The 21,487-nt window shown below is 35.9% G+C and overlaps 4 protein-coding genes across 4 annotated transcripts; 2 read left to right on the plus strand and 2 right to left on the minus strand.

Annotated features, from left to right (window-relative positions):
* Window positions 1–288: 288 nt before the first annotated feature.
* Window positions 289–7,818, plus strand: Galphaf (G protein alpha subunit f). Its single transcript, XM_076132199.1, has 10 exons — window positions 289–339; window positions 1,588–1,695; window positions 2,082–2,176; window positions 2,666–2,834; window positions 3,215–3,312; window positions 4,153–4,267; window positions 4,363–4,449; window positions 5,284–5,414; window positions 5,929–6,097; window positions 6,979–7,818. The coding sequence occupies exons 2-10, from the start codon at window positions 1,597–1,599 to the stop codon at window positions 7,174–7,176; spliced, it is 1,161 nt and encodes a 386-aa protein (XP_075988314.1). The 5' UTR covers window positions 289–339; window positions 1,588–1,596; the 3' UTR covers window positions 7,177–7,818.
* A 5,022-nt stretch (window positions 7,819–12,840) lies between these two features.
* Window positions 12,841–13,363, plus strand: LOC142984578 (histone H3-like). Its single transcript, XM_076132310.1, has one exon. It carries the CDS (start codon window positions 12,882–12,884, stop codon window positions 13,290–13,292), a length of 411 nt encoding a protein of 136 aa, XP_075988425.1. The 5' UTR covers window positions 12,841–12,881; the 3' UTR covers window positions 13,293–13,363.
* A 590-nt stretch (window positions 13,364–13,953) lies between these two features.
* Window positions 13,954–14,407, minus strand: LOC142984489 (histone H2A-like). The gene has a single exon (XM_076132131.1). The coding sequence runs from the start codon at window positions 14,381–14,383 to the stop codon at window positions 14,018–14,020; it is 366 nt and encodes a 121-aa protein (XP_075988246.1). The 5' UTR covers window positions 14,384–14,407; the 3' UTR covers window positions 13,954–14,017.
* A 602-nt stretch (window positions 14,408–15,009) lies between these two features.
* Window positions 15,010–18,565, minus strand: LOC142984488 (UDP-glucosyltransferase 2-like). Its single transcript, XM_076132129.1, has 4 exons — window positions 17,712–18,565; window positions 16,797–17,007; window positions 16,022–16,241; window positions 15,010–15,374 (listed from the first exon to the last, which is right to left on the minus strand). The coding sequence occupies exons 1-4, from the start codon at window positions 18,498–18,500 to the stop codon at window positions 15,086–15,088; spliced, it is 1,509 nt and encodes a 502-aa protein (XP_075988244.1). The 5' UTR covers window positions 18,501–18,565; the 3' UTR covers window positions 15,010–15,085.
* Window positions 18,566–21,487: the final 2,922 nt, after the last annotated feature.

The following is a 21,487-nucleotide window of genomic DNA, read 5'->3' on the forward strand; positions in this document are numbered from 1 at the left end:
CTTGAGTCCACTACACTGGCCAAGTGCGGGTTGGCATACCTGGGTACATAAATATTTTGTTTCGTGTAGGAATCGAAACCACGACCCTAGCGCGTAGTGGTAGCCATAACCACTGCGCTACAGACGAACGGACGGAAGTTTATTATAAAAGGAAACAAAATTGTTTCCAATATATTTTTATAGATAAAATTCATAATCATTTGTTATAATATAATGACACATCGATTAAATGAAGAATTATCTGATAATAATATAATCGTACGATAATTTTGATAAAACACATTTAGTTTCTGAGATTTGCTTGAGTTGTGCATTGTTATAAAAATTTGATTATTTGAGGTTAGTATCATACCTAATATATTTTTTATAGAAAAAGTTTTTTAGCACTCAAAATACCTAATTTTTTTCCTTTCAACACCTTTTTTCTTTGATGTTTAATTATATCAAACTTCAGTTCCTTAAACACAAACGGGTTTACCTTTACTAATTTAATCTAAGTACCAAAATATCAAGAAATCTTTTATCAGAGATTTTTTTTATTTGAACCAAAACCACGTTTTTAGTCCTCCGTGTTATTTACAATAACTAGTCTATTTTGTGAATTCTGCTTTGTGCAAAAATTCTCAGAGTGACTCTCAGAATTAGCACAAATTCTCGGAATCTCAGAATCAACAAAAAAAACAATATGACATATTATTTTTGACATGTAGGTACCTACCTACTTATTATTTTACATCTCGATTGCACATAAGTTCGTTGAAAAGAAAATTGTATTGCATTTAGGTACTATATTTACTAACATTATTGTTAATTAATGATGACAATATTGTAGTAATTTGTGACTTAAAAACTACTCATTTACTTCTATTCTTAGGATTTCTTAAAAACTAATATGTCTGCGGCATGTTATTGTATAGATAAGATAGGTATAAAATGTTATAATTCAGTATTTATTATCATGAGATACCTTTACAATACACCGCAGATTAATATTAATTCTATAATAATTGATAATCAATTATCTATTTGATTAAAATATTAGAAACTAGCCTATTCCCGTGGCTTTCCTCGTGGCGTGAATTACTTGCAAAAAGAGTTAGGTTGTGAACTATGTGTCCCTTCAAGAACTGTGTTAAAGTACTCTCAGACATGTAAGGTTAATAAATTTAACCCATTAATGTCCTACTGCTGGGCAATGGTCTCCCCCCGTAATGAGGGAGGGGTCAAGCCTTGAGTCCACCACGCCGGCTAAGTTCGGGTTAGGGACTTTGCATACCTTCAAGAACTGTTCTAAAATACTCTCAGGCATGCAAGGTAGCATCACGATGTTTTCCTTCACCGTTGGAACAAGTGATAATTATTTCTAATACACATTTTAGCAGTTAACTATCGTAACATACTTACCCTCTTATTCATAAAAATATATGAAGATATGAAAGGCTTATAAAGTGTTTTGTTTCTTTCACTCCTTAGCGCAATGAAAAAGAGAAAACATACTGTAGTAGCTTTTTAACTAAAATAGGTTTATAGTGTGTTTATGTATAAGAGGGTTATTGTTTGACAAATTACTTATATTTTGTAATATAGGTCATCACAATGCGACTCATACCGTGCCTAGGAAGTTATGATGAAGATGAGGATCATTCTAAACAAATAGACCGTGAGATCAAACATTGGATCAAATCTTATAATGAAGTAAGTAGCTGGCCACTTAGAAATTATATTTATTGAATAAGAAAGTTCATTTCTATATATTTGAAAATTTTGTTGAAGAAAATAAGTATAGAGTATTCGGATGATTGGACTCTTGAGATATTCCTAAAATCAACATTTGTTTCTCAAAGCATGACTTACCCTCGGGTTCTGAGGTAGTTTATCTATTCAATAGCGTTTAAGCTGATATAAATATGACAGTCGAATAGATAAACTACCGCTAAATGTGCCTCCGGGGGTAATTATTTTGATATTACACGGGGATTACCGGGACCACGCATTTTAATCTGCTTTGCTGTTTTGTATACGTTAGTTACCTACGTGTTTGGTAATTTTAAAATATGATATACTTATAACAATTATTACAGGCAATTAAGCTATTACTACTGGGCACCGGCGAGAGCGGTAAAACTACGATTATTAAACAGATGAAGATTCTACACGTACAAGGATTCTCTTCCAAGTATGAATTATTTTTTAAAGTAATCAAATAACTTAACACATATCACTAATGACTGCCTCCGTGGCGCAGTGGTTTAGGTCGCTACGCCGCTATCAATGCGTCGGGAGTCCGTTCTTTTCCCACACGGAACAATTATTTAACGATCTACAAATAATTGTTTCGAGTCTGGTTGTACTTTGTGTCCATTGTTTGTATGTTTGTAAAAGTCTCCGCGACACAAGAAAAATATTTTGTGCGGGAGTTGTTTTTAAAATAAAAAAGTATCTCTGGCGGTGTAATGGCGGCCCAGCCAATTGTCATATGAGGATATTTTAATTCGGGCATTACTAAAAACATTTTATCAGTTATTAAAATAATCAAATAGTTTACTCCGCTCGGGAATCTAAACTGAGAACTAGTTATCGACTGTCAACAAACACTATTTGATATTATTGGTTGTTAGTAATACAACATATGGAATAAGGTGTTATAAAAGCTGTTTATTTTCAGAGAACGCGCTGAAAAAGTCAAACACATACGCTTTAATGTCCACGAGTCGATCTATGACATTGTACACAATATGGCCAGACTCAGTATTGCGTTACAGAACCCTAAGAATGTACAATCACAGCAGTATATACTGAAATGTGGCGTCAATGGTCCTATGGAATATACGGAAGTAAGTAATTATGAATATTTATATATATATATATATATATATAAGATTATAGATATATTTATATATAAGAAAATATTTTTCCCAAATGACAGCTGAGTGATTTAATTATAATAGCTTAAATGAATTTTCTAGACGGAATGCGTATATATACCGCGCCTGGTCGTAATTCTATTTCATCAGCGAACAAACATTTTATAAACAACAAGTTATAATCGACATACAGACATAAAATTACGCATTTTTACCACAGCTTTTTAGCTCTGCTGGGCAAGGTTCTCCTCTCATATTGAGAGAGGGTTGGGCCTAGAGTCAACCACGCTAGCCAATTGCGGGCTGGGATTATTAAAAGTAAATTAACTATTGTTGTTTTGTCTTTTTAGGATTATTTCGACCATGTAAGGTCATTATGGCGGGACGGTGGCGTCAGAGAATGTTTTAAAAGATCCAATGAATACCAACTTATTGACAGCGCTGAATAGTAAGTATATTACTACAAAAATATATTACAATACAATTAGTAAACAAATTACTAGAGTGCCATCTGTTGTTGGTTAGAAGAAGCTTCTAGTGATTTATTGAAAAGTCTAAAGCCCAACGCACACGACGCTTGTTTTGCTGCTAGATAGCTTGCTAGAATTTGCCGCTGGGTTCGAAGTTGGCTGTGGCGCTGGGTGCGCTGATGGCTCCCTTGGTAGGTTGGCTTCACACGGTGCTTGTCGCTAGGCGTGCATCGAAGTGATATTAAATTGAGTTCTCAAATTGTGAAACTTGGTTGAGCACTCTTTTGCCGTCACGGTTGGCTTTAACCCCAAAACTGCGTTCCTCACTCTATCAAGAGCCTCAGTTCGAAGACGCTTGTTGTGGTAATTCGGAGTATTTGTTGCATACAAACACGGTTCTTCTTTGTATGCGTCAATTAAAGCATTAATTTGCTCCGGAGACCACCTTTGCTACATATTTTTTCAACAACAGAGCACGAAAAAAAGAGAACGCGCAAGCAAGCCGTCACGAAAAATAGCACACGTTCTATCATCGACAACCAGCACGCAACCACGCTGCTGAGCCAGCAGTGACGTCACTTTCTCGCAGCGCTGCCAGCAGAGTAGCCAGCAGAGGGCCCCGCAAGCAATCCAGCAGCAAAACAAGCGTCGTGTGCAGCGGGCTTAAATTACTATTCTTACTGTGACATATGAATTAAAATTGATAATAGTGATGACATCTATTGTTATATAGCTATCAACTTTATTAATTATTCCATTTAGTTGATAGTTTTAAACATAGATGTCATTATAAGTTATTTTAAGTATTTCCTTTTCAGTTTTTTAGATAGAATAGACCTAATCGAAAAGCCAGATTATGTCCCATCAGATGCAGATATACTAAGATGTCGTCAAAAAACAACTGGAATACAGAAGATAGAATTTAAAGTAAAGGTAAGAATAACAAGCGTGAACTGAAGGTAACTTATAATTTTAACGTCGCATTCTTTAAAATTATAAATTGTTTTCTTTGTTGTTCCACGTTTTAGGTACCAAAATCAATGCATGGTGGTATTCAAGAGTTTTGGATGTTTGACGTCGGAGGACAGAGAGGAGAACGGAAGAAATGGATTCAGGTTTGTGCCTTTCAAATTATGTAAAATATTAATGTAAAAATTCCGGGTCAGGCTGTGTGCTAATGTGCTATTGGAGTTTGAAGTAATCAATTGTTAGATGAGTCCTGTATGACAACATGTATATTAAATAAATAAATTTAACCCATTAATGTCCCACTGCTGGGCAAGGGTCTCCTCCCGTAATGAAGGAGGGGTAAGACCTTGAGTCCACCACGCTGGCCAAATGCGGGTTGGGTTTGACATTTGCATTCCTTCAAACACTTTTCTAAAGAACTCTTAGGCATGCAAGGTTTCCTCACGATGTTTTCCTTCACCGTTGGAGCAAGTGATAATTATTTCTAATACACACATAACTTGGAAAAGTCATGTTGCCTCGGGTTCGAACCTGTGACCACTTGCGTGGGAGGCACCAATTTATACTACTCGGCTATCACTGCTCTCAACATGTATGATAAACTAGCTGACCCGCGTAACTTCATTTGCGTCACATAAGAGAGAATGGTGAAATTTTCCCCCGTTTTTGTAACATTTTTTACTCGTACTCTGCTCCTCTTAGTTGCAGCGTGATGATATATACCTTCCTCGATAAATGGGCTATCTAACTGTGAAAGAATTTTTCAAATCGGATCAGTAGTTCCTGAGATTAGCGCGTTCAAACAAACAAACAAACAAACAAACAAACAAACAAACAATCAAACAAACAAACAAACAAACTCTTCAGCTTTATAATATTAGTATAGATGTAAAGCAAAATCAGTTTGTAGGGACCGTATAAAGTGGAGTTCGTTGGTTTTACCCCCACTAATACAAGGCATAACTTTATGTATTTAACAGGTTTTCGAAGGTATCCACGCAATATGGTTCCTGGTGGCATGCAGTGACTTCGATCAGACCTTGAGAGAGGACAGCACACAGAACAGACTCAAGGAAGCGCTCGTCTTGTTCGAAGATGTCTGGCAGAGCAGGTAATACCTACAATAACTTTGCATTTCTTTCAAATATTATAAAACTATTAGATCCAGTTTCGCTTGTAGATAATTGTCGAATAACCTATCCGATGGATAAATTATGAAATCAGCATTACAGCAAATGTATGAATGCAAATGCATCATCAAAACCTCATCTGATATGCTATTTTATATTTTTTTTGAAGTGAAACCATTAACAATATAAATTTTAATTAATTAATTAAACACAGTCAGTATTATACTTCTAGAACATAACTACGAGAAGCTTTTAACATAAACTTGCTTTGGAGAGAAGGTAAAACTATAGTTACTATATGTTCTGTTCCTAACTTCTTGTTTATCGGTGTACCGTCTTAACATACCTATACTCGTATTATGTACTGTTCACAATCTTCACAAACTCACAAACTTCAAAATGTTTGATTTTTTTGTAAAATTTCAGTAGGGACGTCAAGAAATAATAAAGCAAAATATTTAGATGTTTCATTTATTTTCTCGTATGTCTTCTCAGGTTCCTTCTAGAAGCCGGTCTGATAGTGTTCCTGAACAAGCAGGACCTGTTGGAGGCGAAGGTGTGTCAGGGCCGTTCCATCGCGCCCTACTTCCCCCAGTACCAGGAGTTCAGCTCCACGGGAGACGAGTACACCAGGACTAAGATGTTCATCAAGAGCTTGTTTACTGTACGTATACCTACAATGACATGATGAACTTACAAGCTAAGTACTTTTATCAACATACTAGAGGCCGCCCGCGCCTTCGTCCGTGTGGAAACCCTTCCCGTGTAAATCCCAATTTCTCGGGAACTCCGGGATAAAAAGTAGCCAATGTGTTATCCCGGGTCTTCAGCTACCTACATACCAAATTTCATCGAAATCGATCGCTATTATATTATTAGTAGGATTTGTTCTATAATGTTAATAGTGTAGAGTACAAATAAAATAAAAACACATCTTGATAGTTAATTTGCAACTACGAAATAAGATTCTGTCCCTGTTCTGGCTAAATTTCTCGGATAAATTGAGCTTGGTCTACGGCATCATAAAATCGTTATTTCTCACAACTTAGCATTCTTCGCTTAAATTACGCCTTAAGTAGTTCACTACAGTCAGTAGGAAGGCCATTAATATCATGTTTTTATTAAATACTTAGGACATGTTGCACCACACTTTCTTCTTTTTTTAAAAGCATCAGATAGTATATCAGATGGAATTGAGGATATATTCCTAGTTATCCGGAGTGACAAGGTACACCCCGGAGTGACAACTAGGAATTTCCTTTCCACTTGTATTCCTTTGGCAACTGGGAATACCGAATTGAGACACTTGTTTTCGCACATTCGGGGTCATTTGATCTAGCAAATAGGTTATCTGACACTTATAAAAAACCCTCTTATTCATAAAAACATATGAAGTTATGCAAGTCTTATAAAGAGTTTTATTTCACTCCTGATCAAAATGAAAAAGAGAAAACATACTATAGTAGCTTTTTAAATAAAATAGGTTTATAATGTGTTTATGAATGAGGGTTAATATACTTATTTAGCCCGTATTTTGTACTCCAGGACATAGTAACAAAGAAGCGCGAGCGCCGGCAGCTGCACGCGTCGGCCGAGCGCTTCGTGGTGACGGAGGCGCGGCGCGCGCGCGAGTGCTACCTGCACTACACCACGGCCACAGACACCGACAACGTGCGGACCGTCTTCAGAGACGTGCACCAGATCATACTCACGCATATGCTTAATAATATTGGCGTTTATTGAGTTTATTAACTGTTAATAGAGCTGTGTGTACGTATAATAATGGCCGGTAAATATGGCTGGTCATTTTAATTTGTAATAGTCGTTTATTCCTTTTCATATTTCAATGTGCGTTAAATGTTATCGGCTGAGTTTGGTGACAGCCATCTTCAATGAAATAGTATGACATGCCCTTTCCTCTTGTGTTAGTTATTCCGTGAGTATAATAAATTAATTTAAAAGTACCTAAACTCTATAAATAGTTTAACGAACACAATTTTTACTCCTACTCGCACTAATAATTGCTCTAGTGTCTTACAAACAACGGACGTAAAGTACAATCAGACCCGAAACAACTATTTGTGGATTGTTCATATATATTTGTTCCTAGCCCACGACCTCCCAACGCACTAGTAGTGACATGGCGACCACCTTAACTACTAAGCTACGGAGGTCAGTATACCTACATACTTTTATAATCCTTGTTATTTATGTTAGTTAAAATTGCCAGATTAGCGTCTTATTATCATACAACTTTCTGTAGGAGTTTGTGCAAAAATAAAATTATGTTTTAAAGTAACTACGAATTAGTTAAGTAATTTATATTAATTATTAAGAATAATTTAAGTTAATTTAGTCATTGTGTTATTCTTTAAATAAACGCTTATGGCTCTAACGATATTGTTTTTTAATTACCCGCATACAGTAACTAAAATAAATTATTTTGAGTTAGGGAAAGAAATTAGGAAACAAAAAATACACAAATTATTTAATTGTGGTGTTTTATAAAAAAACATTAATCTTGATCTATTAGTATAAAAAAATGCCCTTATGGTTCAAGTGGCAGCCTAGCCTACATATAGAATAGTGAAATAGCGGGAATCGAACCCGATACGTGAATATTATTTATTTATTTTTGTTTTTTTTTTATGGTCAAGAATAAAACAAAAATAAAAAATCTCCAAATCATTTATTTACAATCATAATTTACAATAAATAATAACATTATTTAACAATTTTAAATTCTTCATATTTTGCCAGGCGCGTCTTTTTCATGACTCTTGTAATACATACTGATGGCTTTCATCGCTTCTATGTTGGCGTGTGTTGCCAGCTCTCCGGGAATTATTAGTTTGACAGCTGCTTGTATCTCCCGGCTGCTCATCGTAGTTTTTTTACTGTGGGCAACTAACCTTCCCGCCTCTTCGGCAATTTTTTCCAACATATCGTTGACAAAATTGTTCATAATCAGCATTGATTTTCTTGAAATACCCAAATTTTCTTTAGCGACTGTTCGCAGAAGTTTGTACAAATAGATTGAGAAGCTTTGGTAATTCTTCTTTTTTGTCTTCTTCGATTTAGAGATGGGTCTCTCGATGGCTTTTTCCATTGATTTTAGAGGCTTTTTCGGTCCTTTAACTGGCGCCATTTTTTCTGATTTGTATTTCAAATGTTAAATTTCGTCAAATAATAATAATGTCAAGATATTTGTGGATAAATGGTGTGACTTAAGTTGATTTTGTTGGTCTGGCAAGTTGTGGGTGGTTGTGCGAGCTCGATAAATTAGTTGACCAATCGTATATTAGTAGTTATGGGTAATATTTTGTAGCGTTTGTTTGTTTGTCGTATGGTTAGTGGTCAACCTAGTGTCAAAGTTGTTCAAACCGCCCGGAAGGCCTTTGACGTGGCTTAACGACTGTTATCTTAGTAGACAACAACCGGGACCGACTTTTAACGTGCCCTCCGAAGCACGGAGACGCCCAGTTCAAATACTACTATGCGGTCACTCATCTATGGAATGACCACGCCAATAGTTGCTTAACCCACAGATCGTTTACCGACCGGTGAGCGCAACTGGCTATGGGCGCCTGGTTTGTAGCGTTGATGTGTATTGAGTATATTGTCATTGACAGTAACACTAAGGCCCTGTTTCACTACCTCTAACTATGTATCAAATAGCATATATGTATATCAGCTTAGCCTTTCTTCCGAACTATGTGTAAGTCGGCTTTCAGTATAACCGGATGCAGATGTATACAAGTGTTTTACATGGAGCGACTGTCTATTTGACCTCCGCAACACAGTTACCTGGGATATAACACGATACCCTTCGGTAAGACTGGTTGTCAGACTTTCAAGCTTCTTCTTGTGTATCAAATAGCAAAACAGATGAAATTTTGAATATTCTTTTTTTCATACATTTACTGTCACTATATTTGGCAAATGCGTTATTTGATACTCATTTATAGGATGTGAAACTGCCTCTTATAGGAATAAAAAAATGTTATTTACGCCAAGAGGAGACGCCCCAGAAATACATATACCTACACGTTATATCGGTGATGTGTTGCAAAAAGATCAGGTGCGTAGTATTTACGCTGTTCTTTAGTCTCTGCTTACTCATATAGGGACAAAAGGCTTGATTTAAATATATCTGCACGTTTGAAGTGAAATTCAGGAAGTCCCCATTTACCCAGTAGTCTTACCCTTAGCCTTTTTCCAATAAATCCCTGTTTTCTACAGGCGGGATACTAAATTCTGGATTATTAGAAGAGAGAGATTTACATTCATACAATATCTTGTAATACACGACCACTAAGTAAAAAGCGTGATTTTAACGCAAGTTCCTACATACAGTTTTTACTTAACTTGACCTTATGCCCGGTTTCTAGGGCACATTTAACGGTAGTTTATTCAAACTGTCATGATGATCTTTCTGAAAAATATTTTCTTTATAGGCGTATAAGAATGAATAGGAATTGCCAGTTAAATAGCGTGGATAAATGTCGAATAACAGCAGCAAATAGTAGAAATACTACCTGATGAAGTAATTAATAATTATTGGGAAGTTATGATAATGCGGTTCAAAGATGTAAAAGACAGTAAAATCGGGATTTACAGATATTTCGGGCGATTAGTGTAGAATTACGGGTTAAATTGTTTTCAAACTTATCTTTGACTTTTAAAGTTTGTACACATTACTTAATTACTAAATGTTTTTCGGGCAGCAAATAAGGTATTGTAGGCATTAATATTATCATTGCGTTCAAGGCCCATTTAGCTATTTAGTGCCTTTATCTTTTACATAATTTTCCCCGTTTTTGTAACATTTCTCGTTGCGACTCTGCTCCTATTGGTCGTAGCGTGATGTTAAATAGCCTATAGCCTTCCTCAATAAATAGGCTATCTAATATTGAAATAATTTTTAAAATCGGATCCGTAGTTCCTGAGATTAGCGCGTTCAAACAAACAAACAAACTCTTCAGCTTTATAATATTAGTATAGATTAGTATAGATTGATTCTCTCCCTTTTGTCTTTAATTTAAACAGATGCAGAAACAAAATAAAACAATCGCGTTTTATGACTAACAAAAAAGTCCTTATTAACGACGATTATGAAACTCCGAATCTATACTAATCTATACTAATCTATACTAATATTATAAAGTTAAAGAGTTTCTTTGTTTGATTGTTTGTTTGTTTGTTTGAACGCGCTAATTTCAGGAACTACTGGTCCGATTTGAAAAATTCTTTCAGTGTTAGATAGCCCATATATCGAGGAAGGTTATAGGCTATATATCATCACGCTACGACCAATAGTATTAGAGTACCAGCAAAAAATGTTACAAAAACTGGGAAAATTTTGACCCGTTCTCTCTTATGTGACACAAGCGAAGTTGCGCGGGTCAGCTAGTAGTTTATAACATCAGTAGCAATGCGACAAAGCAATATTTCATTTTATTGAACTTAAAACTAATCATAAGTTACATCAATTTACACAGTCAGTGCTACTCAATTCTTCCATAAAATCGCAAACAAGCCAAAAGTATTCAATTCTACCTTCAATTTTAAACCATAAACATCGACGCCATTATAAAAAACGCGCGCTTCCGCTGTCAACTTGCATTCAACATTCGAACGTCTATCAAACCACAACAAGATGACAGGTCGCGGAAAAGGCGGGAAAGGTTTAGGAAAAGGAGGCGCCAAACGTCACAGGAAAGTCTTGAGAGACAACATTCAAGGCATTACTAAACCAGCCATCAGAAGATTAGCAAGAAGAGGCGGAGTTAAAAGAATTTCTGGTTTAATTTACGAAGAAACGAGAGGTGTTTTGAAAGTGTTCCTCGAAAACGTCATCCGCGACGCTGTGACTTATACAGAGCATGCCAAAAGAAAAACTGTGACAGCTATGGACGTTGTCTATGCTCTCAAGAGGCAAGGAAGAACGCTTTATGGTTTTGGAGGATAAAGAGTTTTTGTGTTAAATAAATATTGTGTATGTAGTTGTTTCATTTTTAAATTGACAAGGCCCTTTTCAGGGCCGCAGTTGATCTGTTTCTGGGAATAGAAAAGTCAAACAAATAGCATTTATTTTAACTTGTTACGAGGTCTATAGCCTCAAGTTGTGGACTCAAGGCCTAACCCCTTTTCTCCTGCCCCGCAGTGAGACAGTAATGAACAGTAACAGGTTAAAAATAAACGAGGTCCACATAGTTGCGCTCACTAGTCGGTAAACGATCAGTGAGTTAAGCAACCTTACAGCAGACATTCTATAGATGGGTGACCGCATAGTGATATTTCAGTTGAGCGTCTTCGTGCTTCGCAGGACACGTAAAACGCCGGTCCCGCTTGTTGTTAATTAAGATAATAGTTGTTAAGCTATGTTAAAGTCCTGCGGCTTTGAACAACTTTGACAATAGGTTGACCACTATAACTAATCATACAATGAATGAATGAATCTTATTTCCGCCCCGCTGCTGCGAACATGTTCCATCCTTTATAAGAAAAGCAGTTCACCTTGTTTAAAAATTAGTAAAGTACGAAATGTACCAAAGATATCTTTAAAATACTTTTTCTCGCCAAATAAGCGGCTATTCGGTAGATTTTTTTTAAATATTTTGACTGGCTGGATAGTCAACCAATTTTACGAGATATATTTAATTACATACATACTAGTACCACCTATTATGCATTTAATTGATCAACCGCATGTTTACTTAGTTCAATATGTCTAAAGTATTCACTTTTATTACCATAACTGAGTAATCTAAGCTACAGTGTTTGTGGCGAAGCGGATAGTCGCAAGGATTGTTAGATACATTTGATTCCCATACTACACACACCCTGTGTAATTATGAAATACTTAGTTATTTGTGTCAGTTGATCAGAGGTTGAGTTGAACATTGTTTCTAGAATTTCTAAAATTATTCTAAAACTATTCCGACATCTCATATTAGTTGAAGTATCATAGTGTTCGACATAATCTATTTGATGGTTAACGTAAGTTCAGTAAATGTCTGAAAGCATCTATTATAATTCCATTAATTTCCATTATTAATGTAAACAACAAATAAATACAATGCTAACAGCTTCTTTTTCAGAAATGGTGTAACCAGGGCTTAACTAGTGTGATTAGTTTTCGTTGTGTATTACTAGCATCAGTTATCTTCTATTCAATATACTATTCGTTGAATTTTTTATTACTCAATCATACAGTTTCTTCACACAGTCGAAATAGAAGTCAAGCCAAGAAATAAACAACCGGCAGGTAAATCAAAAAATTATCTTACAAATATTTTGATCAAAACATTTTTATCTACCCGCAATTAAAAACATAAGCCACTCCCACTCATCCCCACCGCTTTAAAAAGCTATATAAACCAAAGACAACAGCGTTCACACGACTGTCACATTTAACTCGTGTCAAAAATTAGCGGGAAAACAAAATGGCGCGCACCAAGCAAACAGCTCGCAAATCTACCGGCGGGAAGGCACCGAGGAAACAACTGGCAACCAAAGCTGCTAGAAAAAGTGCCCCAGCAACTGGCGGAGTGAAAAAACCTCATAGATACCGCCCAGGGACTGTAGCCTTAAGAGAAATAAGAAGATATCAGAAAAGCACAGAATTATTGATCAGAAAATTGCCGTTTCAACGACTCGTGAGAGAAATAGCGCAAGATTTCAAGACTGATTTGCGGTTTCAAAGTTCTGCTGTAATGGCGTTGCAGGAAGCGAGCGAGGCTTACTTAGTCGGGCTGTTTGAAGACACTAATCTTTGTGCGATCCACGCTAAGCGGGTGACGATTATGCCTAAAGATATACAGCTGGCTCGGCGGGTGCGAGGCGAGAGGGCATAACGACTAACGAGTGACAGTTTTAGGTTAGGTTTTGACAAAGCCCTTTTCAGGGCTGCAATTTTTTCTTGTTTCGGGAACAAAAGTCAAACAATTACTTTTTCCTGTGTAATTACACAGATTACTGGTCATAATCGTAATAGTTTTAAACTCTCGCGTTGCATGCTTAATATTTATAATAGAATACGGAAATTAACGCTAACATGCATTTTCAGGCAGACAGCCTGCGACCACGGCGAGTGCGCCGAAACGTTAGGCATTTTAAGGTAAAATGCGTGTTCGCGTTAATTCCCGTATTCTATTTTATACATTAAGGTACAGGTTATAATGGCAAATATGCAAATTACATGGGACAGATATTGTAAATGACGAAACATTGATGAATTTCATATAGGTACTTCTGTTAGAACTTCGGGTATTACAGGCGTGATATTTTATATGTAATTAAAATAAATAAGGAAGTCATCCTGTTTGTTGAGTTTTCATGTATGTATATTTATAAAATCTTTATGCAATTTACTCTGCCGAGTTTAATTTTAAAGGTTCACAAGATAACTCATATAATATATAAACATAACAAAATATCTACAACAATAACAAGCATTTAAAGTAATGGTAAGGACGGAAATCTTATCCATTTGACTTTTATCCATTAATCAGAAACAAAACACATCTGCAGCCCTGAAAAGGGCTTTGTCAATATTAATTTCTTCAATCAACCATCATCACTATCCATCATTCTTCATAGTCTTCTTAGGAAGGAGTATCGGATTGATCGCCGGGAGCACTCCACCCTGGGATATGGTCACTCCAGACAGCATTCGGTTCAGTTCCTCATCGTTCCTGATGGCAAATAAAATATGCCGAGGAATTACTCTACTCTTCTTATTATCTGAAGCTGCTTCTGCCGCTAGTTCTAGAATTTCAGCTGACAAGTATTCTAGTGCCGCAGCCAGATATATGGGAGCTCCACTTCCAATCCTCGGGGCATAGTTTCCTTTCCTCAAGATCTTGTGGATCCTTCCCACGGGGAACTGGAGGCCGGCGCGAGAGGACCGCGATTTGTTCTTTGATCTTGTTACTTTGGAAGACATTTTGGTTGTTCGGTACTTGATGTATGGTTTGGTTAAGAGTGACTGTGTACGGTTTAAGTCACTTTTGTTGGTCGCGCAAGTTGTGGGTGGTTGAGCGAGTTGAATGTGAGGTCGGTTGTGTGACTCAGTGTTTTATGTTAAGATACTTTGATTTCTAGTTACTTTTATTTAGCTTATCGAAAAGAAAGTTACATAAAATTAGTAGTAATTTGATTTCTTACAGTGATTCTGCATTATAAACATTAACTTTTACCATTTTGGGTCCTAGTATTAAGAAACTGTACTTTTTATATAACAATAAACGATTTTTTATTATTATTATTATTTATTGATTCAATACTTTTTAAAGAACGAAATTTGGTTTTATTGCATCAAATGTAAGTAGGTACTTAGTTCTATCATGCAATTACCAACATCTCTAAATCTGAAGGATAATGAAGAGTCTTATAATATTCTCGATTTCACAGGTTATTCATTATTACGCACAGTACTTTTTATTAAAGATTGATCCATTTTAAGGATAGTTCATAGTTTTAGACATTAAATTATTGCACACATCTAGTTACCTAATACAACCTATCTTATGTATGTTAATATATAGTTTACTAAAAATAAAAACACAAGAAAACTAGAATATCCTTTTATTTTATTAAATTAGCTCTTATTTATTCTAAAACCGTAAATTTTTAACTATATAGGTACCTAAATGACTTGATCAGTAGCATCTTGATACGCGATAATCTCTTCAATTTTCTTTACAAACCATTTAAAAACAAACCAAACAACAATTAAACACATAAAACAGATACTCAAAACAATAATTACTAGTTCTATTTCATAATATTCATATAAATTTAAATTTGTAGAAGGAGATTGTAAATGTGTAGTGCCGTGTTGTAGTACGTATTCTATCCACGAGATGGCGCGCTTAAGCGGTGGTGATGGCGCGTCGTGGATGAGAGCTCGTAGGCGTGACATGTTTGCGCGGTAACTGGAAAATAATATTAATTTGGTTATATTATGTGATGGGTAGTTTAAGAATTATTAAGATGATTTAATTACTTGTGTATTTTTTGAGATATTGCTGTGGTTGATTAGTACTTCGCAACGACCAGCATGGTCGGAATTTTATTAATTGAAGAAAGTGATCTGATATTTTCGGTAAGAGGCTGTCTTTTTTATTGTTGATAGCTCTTGTATTGAAGAAATACAGTAAGGCTTCATTCTAATTTAGGCTCTGTCAGAATTTCTCAGAACCTAGTAAGTAAATAGTGTTAAAATGAATAGAGGTGATCGACGGCTCGTAGCTCGATTTTAAGCATGACTAAATTACTATTACAAAGAGATATAATTTTGCAAGCAAAGTGCAAAGTTTCAGAACCATGTATTTATACTTCAGCTACCTTTATTCGACGTGACCAAGTTTCATCGTAATCGGTTCAGTAGTATTTGGATACATCCATACATACATACTCACTCACTTTCGCATTTGTAATATTAGTAGGATAGTAGAATTCAGTATTTATTTCATTAATAAAGTACCTAATTTAAGTATATTGTATCAGATTTATGATATAATTTAGTGTGTACGCACAATCTAGCCACAACAGTCCTTGGTCACCAAACTAAGAAACAAACCTTGGGTCCTCAACAATCTTCACCAACCTACTCCTGAAGCCCTCTTCACCATCATTCCCCAAGTCTACCCTCACCCCTGCTCCATACTGCACACAGTGCTCCACATTGAGCCACTGGTCACCCATCATTGGTAGACCTAGGATAGGTACGGCTGCATCGATCGCTGATTGTATCGTTTGTAAGTCACCTGACGTTACTATGGCTTTCAGGTTGGGATGCCCTGAAAGAGAAGGAATACGATTTAAATATGATAAAAAATTGTAATCAAATGTTTAACCAAAACAAATACCCTCAGTTGACCAGAGTGGCGGACTCAAGGCCTAACCTCTCCCTCCCTCATTACGGGAGGAGACCCTCGCCCCGCAGTGGGACAATATTGGTAAAACAAATAAAATGATAATTTGGTAAATAGACTCGCCCTCTATTACATAGGACTAACATTGTTAATGGCGAAACGAGGGTGTATTTCATACATCTCTGTTTTATCATTGTTTCTAATAGAAATTGGAGCATGTTTGTCTTGAGAATCGGACCCGAGACAGATCATTAGCCGTATGCACTACCGCCACAGACCACAGAGGCAAGCTATAGAATTATAGATCTATAGTAATGACTTAATTTTTGTTTCATGCGGGAGTCGAACCCTGTATAAATTGAAAGTAGTACTTTATCTATTGCGCAGATTGCGCTATTATTTACCGTAATACCCACTATCTACACATAATTAAAAATTAATTACTTCAAAAACAAAATAAATGTTTTAAAATACACTTACCAAAAACATCAGATTCCGGGAACTCTCTCCTCACAATGACATTATCAGGTAACCCTGGTATATCCTGGTGGAGTTTCCACAGCACCTTGTACGGCAGCTCGGAGAACACCCTCGTGAAGACCTGCAGTGTCGCTGGAGGTAGCTGGGACGAGGGTACCTTCAGACTCATGTAGACAGCCGCTTCGGAACCGTCGAGGAATAATTTTAAATCCTGCAATTTTTGTTTATAATATTAGGTCGTGGAAAAAGTCTTTTCGCATTATAGTATGTATAAACTTGTAATATAATCTCTTTGGCTTCACGAATCACAAATGAGTACACGGTTCATTAGGTTTCTTTCAGTGAGCTCGTGAGGTACCCAAATATCGATATTTCTTGTGTAGAGAAAAGATTTTATTATAAGTTCATGCATACTATAATGCGTAAAGACTTTTCCCCCGACCTAATAGAAGAGAAATATTTATTTGCTCAGAAAGTAGGTAAGACAATATTATTTTAAGATCCTTGTACAATAGAATAATAGAATTGCTCTTGTGTCGCGGTGACTTTTACAAACATACTAGTACATACAACGGACACAGAGTACAGCACAATGAATCATCATGAAATCTACCAGAAAAAGTCTACCATGTGACGTCATTATCATGAAATCTACCTGGAAAAGTCATGAGACGTCTTGTACGTGAAAACTACCATGAAAATTCTACCATGTGACGTCTTATACGGGAGAGTTCTTCAAGTCCGAAAGGCCTTTAACGCGGCTAAACAATTATTATCTTAGTGGTAAAAAACCAGGATCTTTCACGTGCCCTTCTAAGGGATAATTAACCCGACGTAACATACAACAATTAACATAAAATTCCCAGAAATCTTATGACACAAACAAAATCTCAAAATAAAACAACTAATACATACATCTGGCAATTCCTTTTCAGGTTTCTGAAGGGCGTGTCCAAAATACACCACATTTCTTGGCAACGGCCTATTCTTCTCCCAGAAACTATTAACATTAAGAAGAAGTAAACCAGCATTCTTCTTTAGCTCACTTAAAGGTGGAACACCAGGGAACAGTCTTGACAACCTTTCGTTTTCGGCCAACTCATTTTCAATCAAAATATTTTGAAGATAATATCTTTTATATAGTCGCGTTAATGTATCAAAAACACTTAAATTGTACACCTTTTCACTGAAATCTTCAGGGTATAAAACGTGTTCAGGAATACCAAAATCTTCGCGGCTATTGAGTTTCAAGCCGCCAGAACTGATTTGTATAACAGGGACTTTGTAAATATGAGACCATATTAATGCTGAATGGCTTTCAGCTTGCAATAAAAGTAAGTCAAAAGACTGACTTTTAATCAAATTCTGTACCTTTTTATTCTTCATTTGTGTTTCAAAAACATCTGCTAACACCTCCATTTTGTTTTTAAAATCATCGTAAATTGAATTACCCGTTTTAGGCGCCATTTTTGACAACATTTCATCATAATTAACGTCTTGCAAGTTAATCACTTCGATATTTTCCAAGTCTATTTTCTCTTGTATTTTGTGTGAAGTAATGAAGACCAATTGGTGCTCCTTCTTGGCTAATTCTCCTAGAATTGGGTAAAATACTTCTTGATTTGTTGAAGCTACGGCTAAGATCTTTGCTGCGTGAGTTTTGGAGACGATAAATGTTAGAATCACGATGTGAATGAACGCCATGATGGCGATAGACTGATGTCTGTAGTGAATTTGGGCCAATTTGTAGTTTGTTTTGTGTGTACAGATGTTTTTAATTATGGTTCTGTAGTATTACTTCATATATTTTCAAAGTAAATAAGTCCCTTATACATTTTCACATTTCATTTCTAAACTTATTCCTAAATAAAAGAAAAATTAAATTACAATTAGATCACCACTGCGCTACTATTGTGTCGGGAAGTCGTGGGTTAGATTCCCACCCGAAGCAATTATTTGTGAATCGCAAAAATAATTGTTTTGGGTCTAGTTGTAATTTGTGTCCGTTTTTTGGAAAAAGTCTCCGCTACATTTTTAAATTAATTGACTTTAATTCCAATACAATAGTATAGATGGTATTTTTCTGCGTAACTCTAATAGCATAATGAGTAATTATAAATGACGACCATTGTGTTGATACAGGTGATACTTTTTCACATAGTTTCAGTCTGTTTTACAATTAAATAATATGTATCACAGCAGATTTATGATAGCCAATAATTGTATTACGTCATTATCGAAGATTGACATCGAATGAAAATCTTGACGGAAAACACTTTGTCCCACCCGGGACTCGAACCCATATCTTCCCATAGTTTTCTACATATGTCAGGTAATGTCCAATTACACAATTAGCATTACCTAACCCAGGCATTGAATTCACGTCTTGAAACATCAAAGTTATAGGGTAGATGACTACCAGTCAAATCAATTTCTCTTTATGAAATGTCAAAAATACATTTCAGTATAGGAATACGAAATATTGACGTCACAGTTTCGTATTTTCGTTAGTATCAAATGAGTGCCTAATAAAATGTTTCAGTCTGTAGTTATAACAATTTCAACGCTATTCACCTGCAAAATTACATAGCCTGGGCATTTTAGATGAACCTTTTACGAATACAAGTTTAATAATTTTTCGTTAACCCGGTCAATTACACTATTGAGGTATTAATTTGAAACCAATATGGCCGCCACAGGTACAAACAGCTGATTGTTTATTTAGTCATTTCCTTTGGTAGTAACCCTGTAGATACATAGATAAATTATTTATTGTTATTATTACATACCTACGAAGGTCAAAGTTATCGATTTTGCGCGGGATCTGTGTGTCAATATAATGCGGGAAGGGGACCTACACGGATCAGGGGTGGTCAACAGTTTGGTATATATTATAAAACTTATATATTTTAAAGGGAGATACTCTGGCAACTGGCATAAATATTACCTAGGGTATTATTATGGTGTTTAGACCGTATAGGCTAGTACAAAAGCTAGTTTTAGACACGTATTAGACGTGATAGATTTTGTTAATAAAAACGTAATTATATAATCACCTAATTGGCCATGACCCGTAATACCGTAGTAATGTAGCATTTAATCCACCTTAATCTTACAGAAACTTAAACAAATATTAACTTGTCATTACACCAGTTACCCCCGGTTTCTAAAGTACATTTAGCGGTAGTTTATCTAATCAATAGGGTTTAAGCTCATATATCGCTGACAGTTTGATGAAAATATACCTCCGAAACCGGGGGTTAGTCTATGTTTTCTTGAAAGGCGTCAAATAATTGCTTAGAATTGAGTAAAAGGTACATATGTTACTGTAAAAGCCCGGACTGTGGTAAATCCTAAGATTTTCCGGTAAAACCTAAGATTTACCAACTCTCAATGGTAAAAGTCCGAACAATTCTTTTATTTCGAACTTTTACCCCTATTCTCTTGGTAAATCTTAGGATATACCTCAAGGGCAGGTAAATGTAGCTAATATAAAATAATTTTATTGTTACAAAGAAGGAGTTTTGGGCAAACCGACATGGGTAGGTTAGGTTAGAAGGCTGAGGTGGGAGCGAGCGAAGCGAAGCTCCCACCTCAGCCTTCGTGGTTATTTTTTTTTAAACCACCCAGAAGGAGGAGCCCCGCGAAGCGGGGCTCCGGCGACATCTTCAAACTCTCATTATAACTATATTACGGCATATAATTATATCCCTAGCAATATCATTATATTACGGCTCAAACACACATGATAATCAACTTTTACCGTGTCGTTATGTAAATCCTAAGATTTGCCGATTAAATGGTGGTAAAAGTTCGAAATAAAAGAACGTTCGGACTTTTACCATTGAGAGTTGGTAAATCTTAGGTTTTACCGGAAAATCTTAGGATATACCACAGTTCGGGCTTTTACAGTAACACATACATACTTCCTTTTTTATTCACAGGGTTAGCATTTCACGTTTCTTAAATACTGGTTTTAACGACTATTAAATTAAATTACCCTTTATAACCTACAGTTATTTAAATCCCATTCAAGTACCAACCAACTAAGTAGTTTTATTTGAAACTACAAATTACGTATAAAAATAAGTAAAAAAACCTAGAATTAACCAGTAGCCATTCCTGTTACATTACAAACAAAATAATTATTCTGTCTTCTATGCTACAAACCTGTATATCTAAAGGTACTCCTAACTAAAAGTTCCATTCGTTTGCGACCCCTGTCAGCAGCTGCGCGCGCGCCGCTGTCAGCTGCCGCCGACCGTTACGACCCGCACGTGCTATCACTATTATTATTACCTCCCAGTGAAAGTGGGGAGGGGGTGAAATTGTACGATAATATTATGTTTTATGAACTTTAGTATTTTTGAATTTAGGAGATCTGATTAAATTAAGGACTGTATTTGTGGTCTAGGTAGTTGTGGATATGACTGCTCAAAATTAGGATTTGGGTTCGATTTCTTAGTCGGGCATGTTTTGAAAATAACTGTCTTTGTGCTTTGGGTAGTTGCAGATATGACTGCTGGAAACAAGGATTTGAGTTCGATTTCTCAGTCGGCCAAAGTGCTATTGGTCTTTTCTCAATAGTAGTCCGGAGTTAAGTAACATTGTAACCGGCAAAACGTGGGTGTATTTCGTACACTTTGAGTATTAATATTTTAGTATTTGAGTATTTTATTATAATAGTATTT

This window comes from Anticarsia gemmatalis, chromosome 27 (genome assembly GCF_050436995.1).
Source record: "Anticarsia gemmatalis isolate Benzon Research Colony breed Stoneville strain chromosome 27, ilAntGemm2 primary, whole genome shotgun sequence".
Taxonomy (NCBI): domain Eukaryota; kingdom Metazoa; phylum Arthropoda; class Insecta; order Lepidoptera; family Erebidae; genus Anticarsia; species Anticarsia gemmatalis.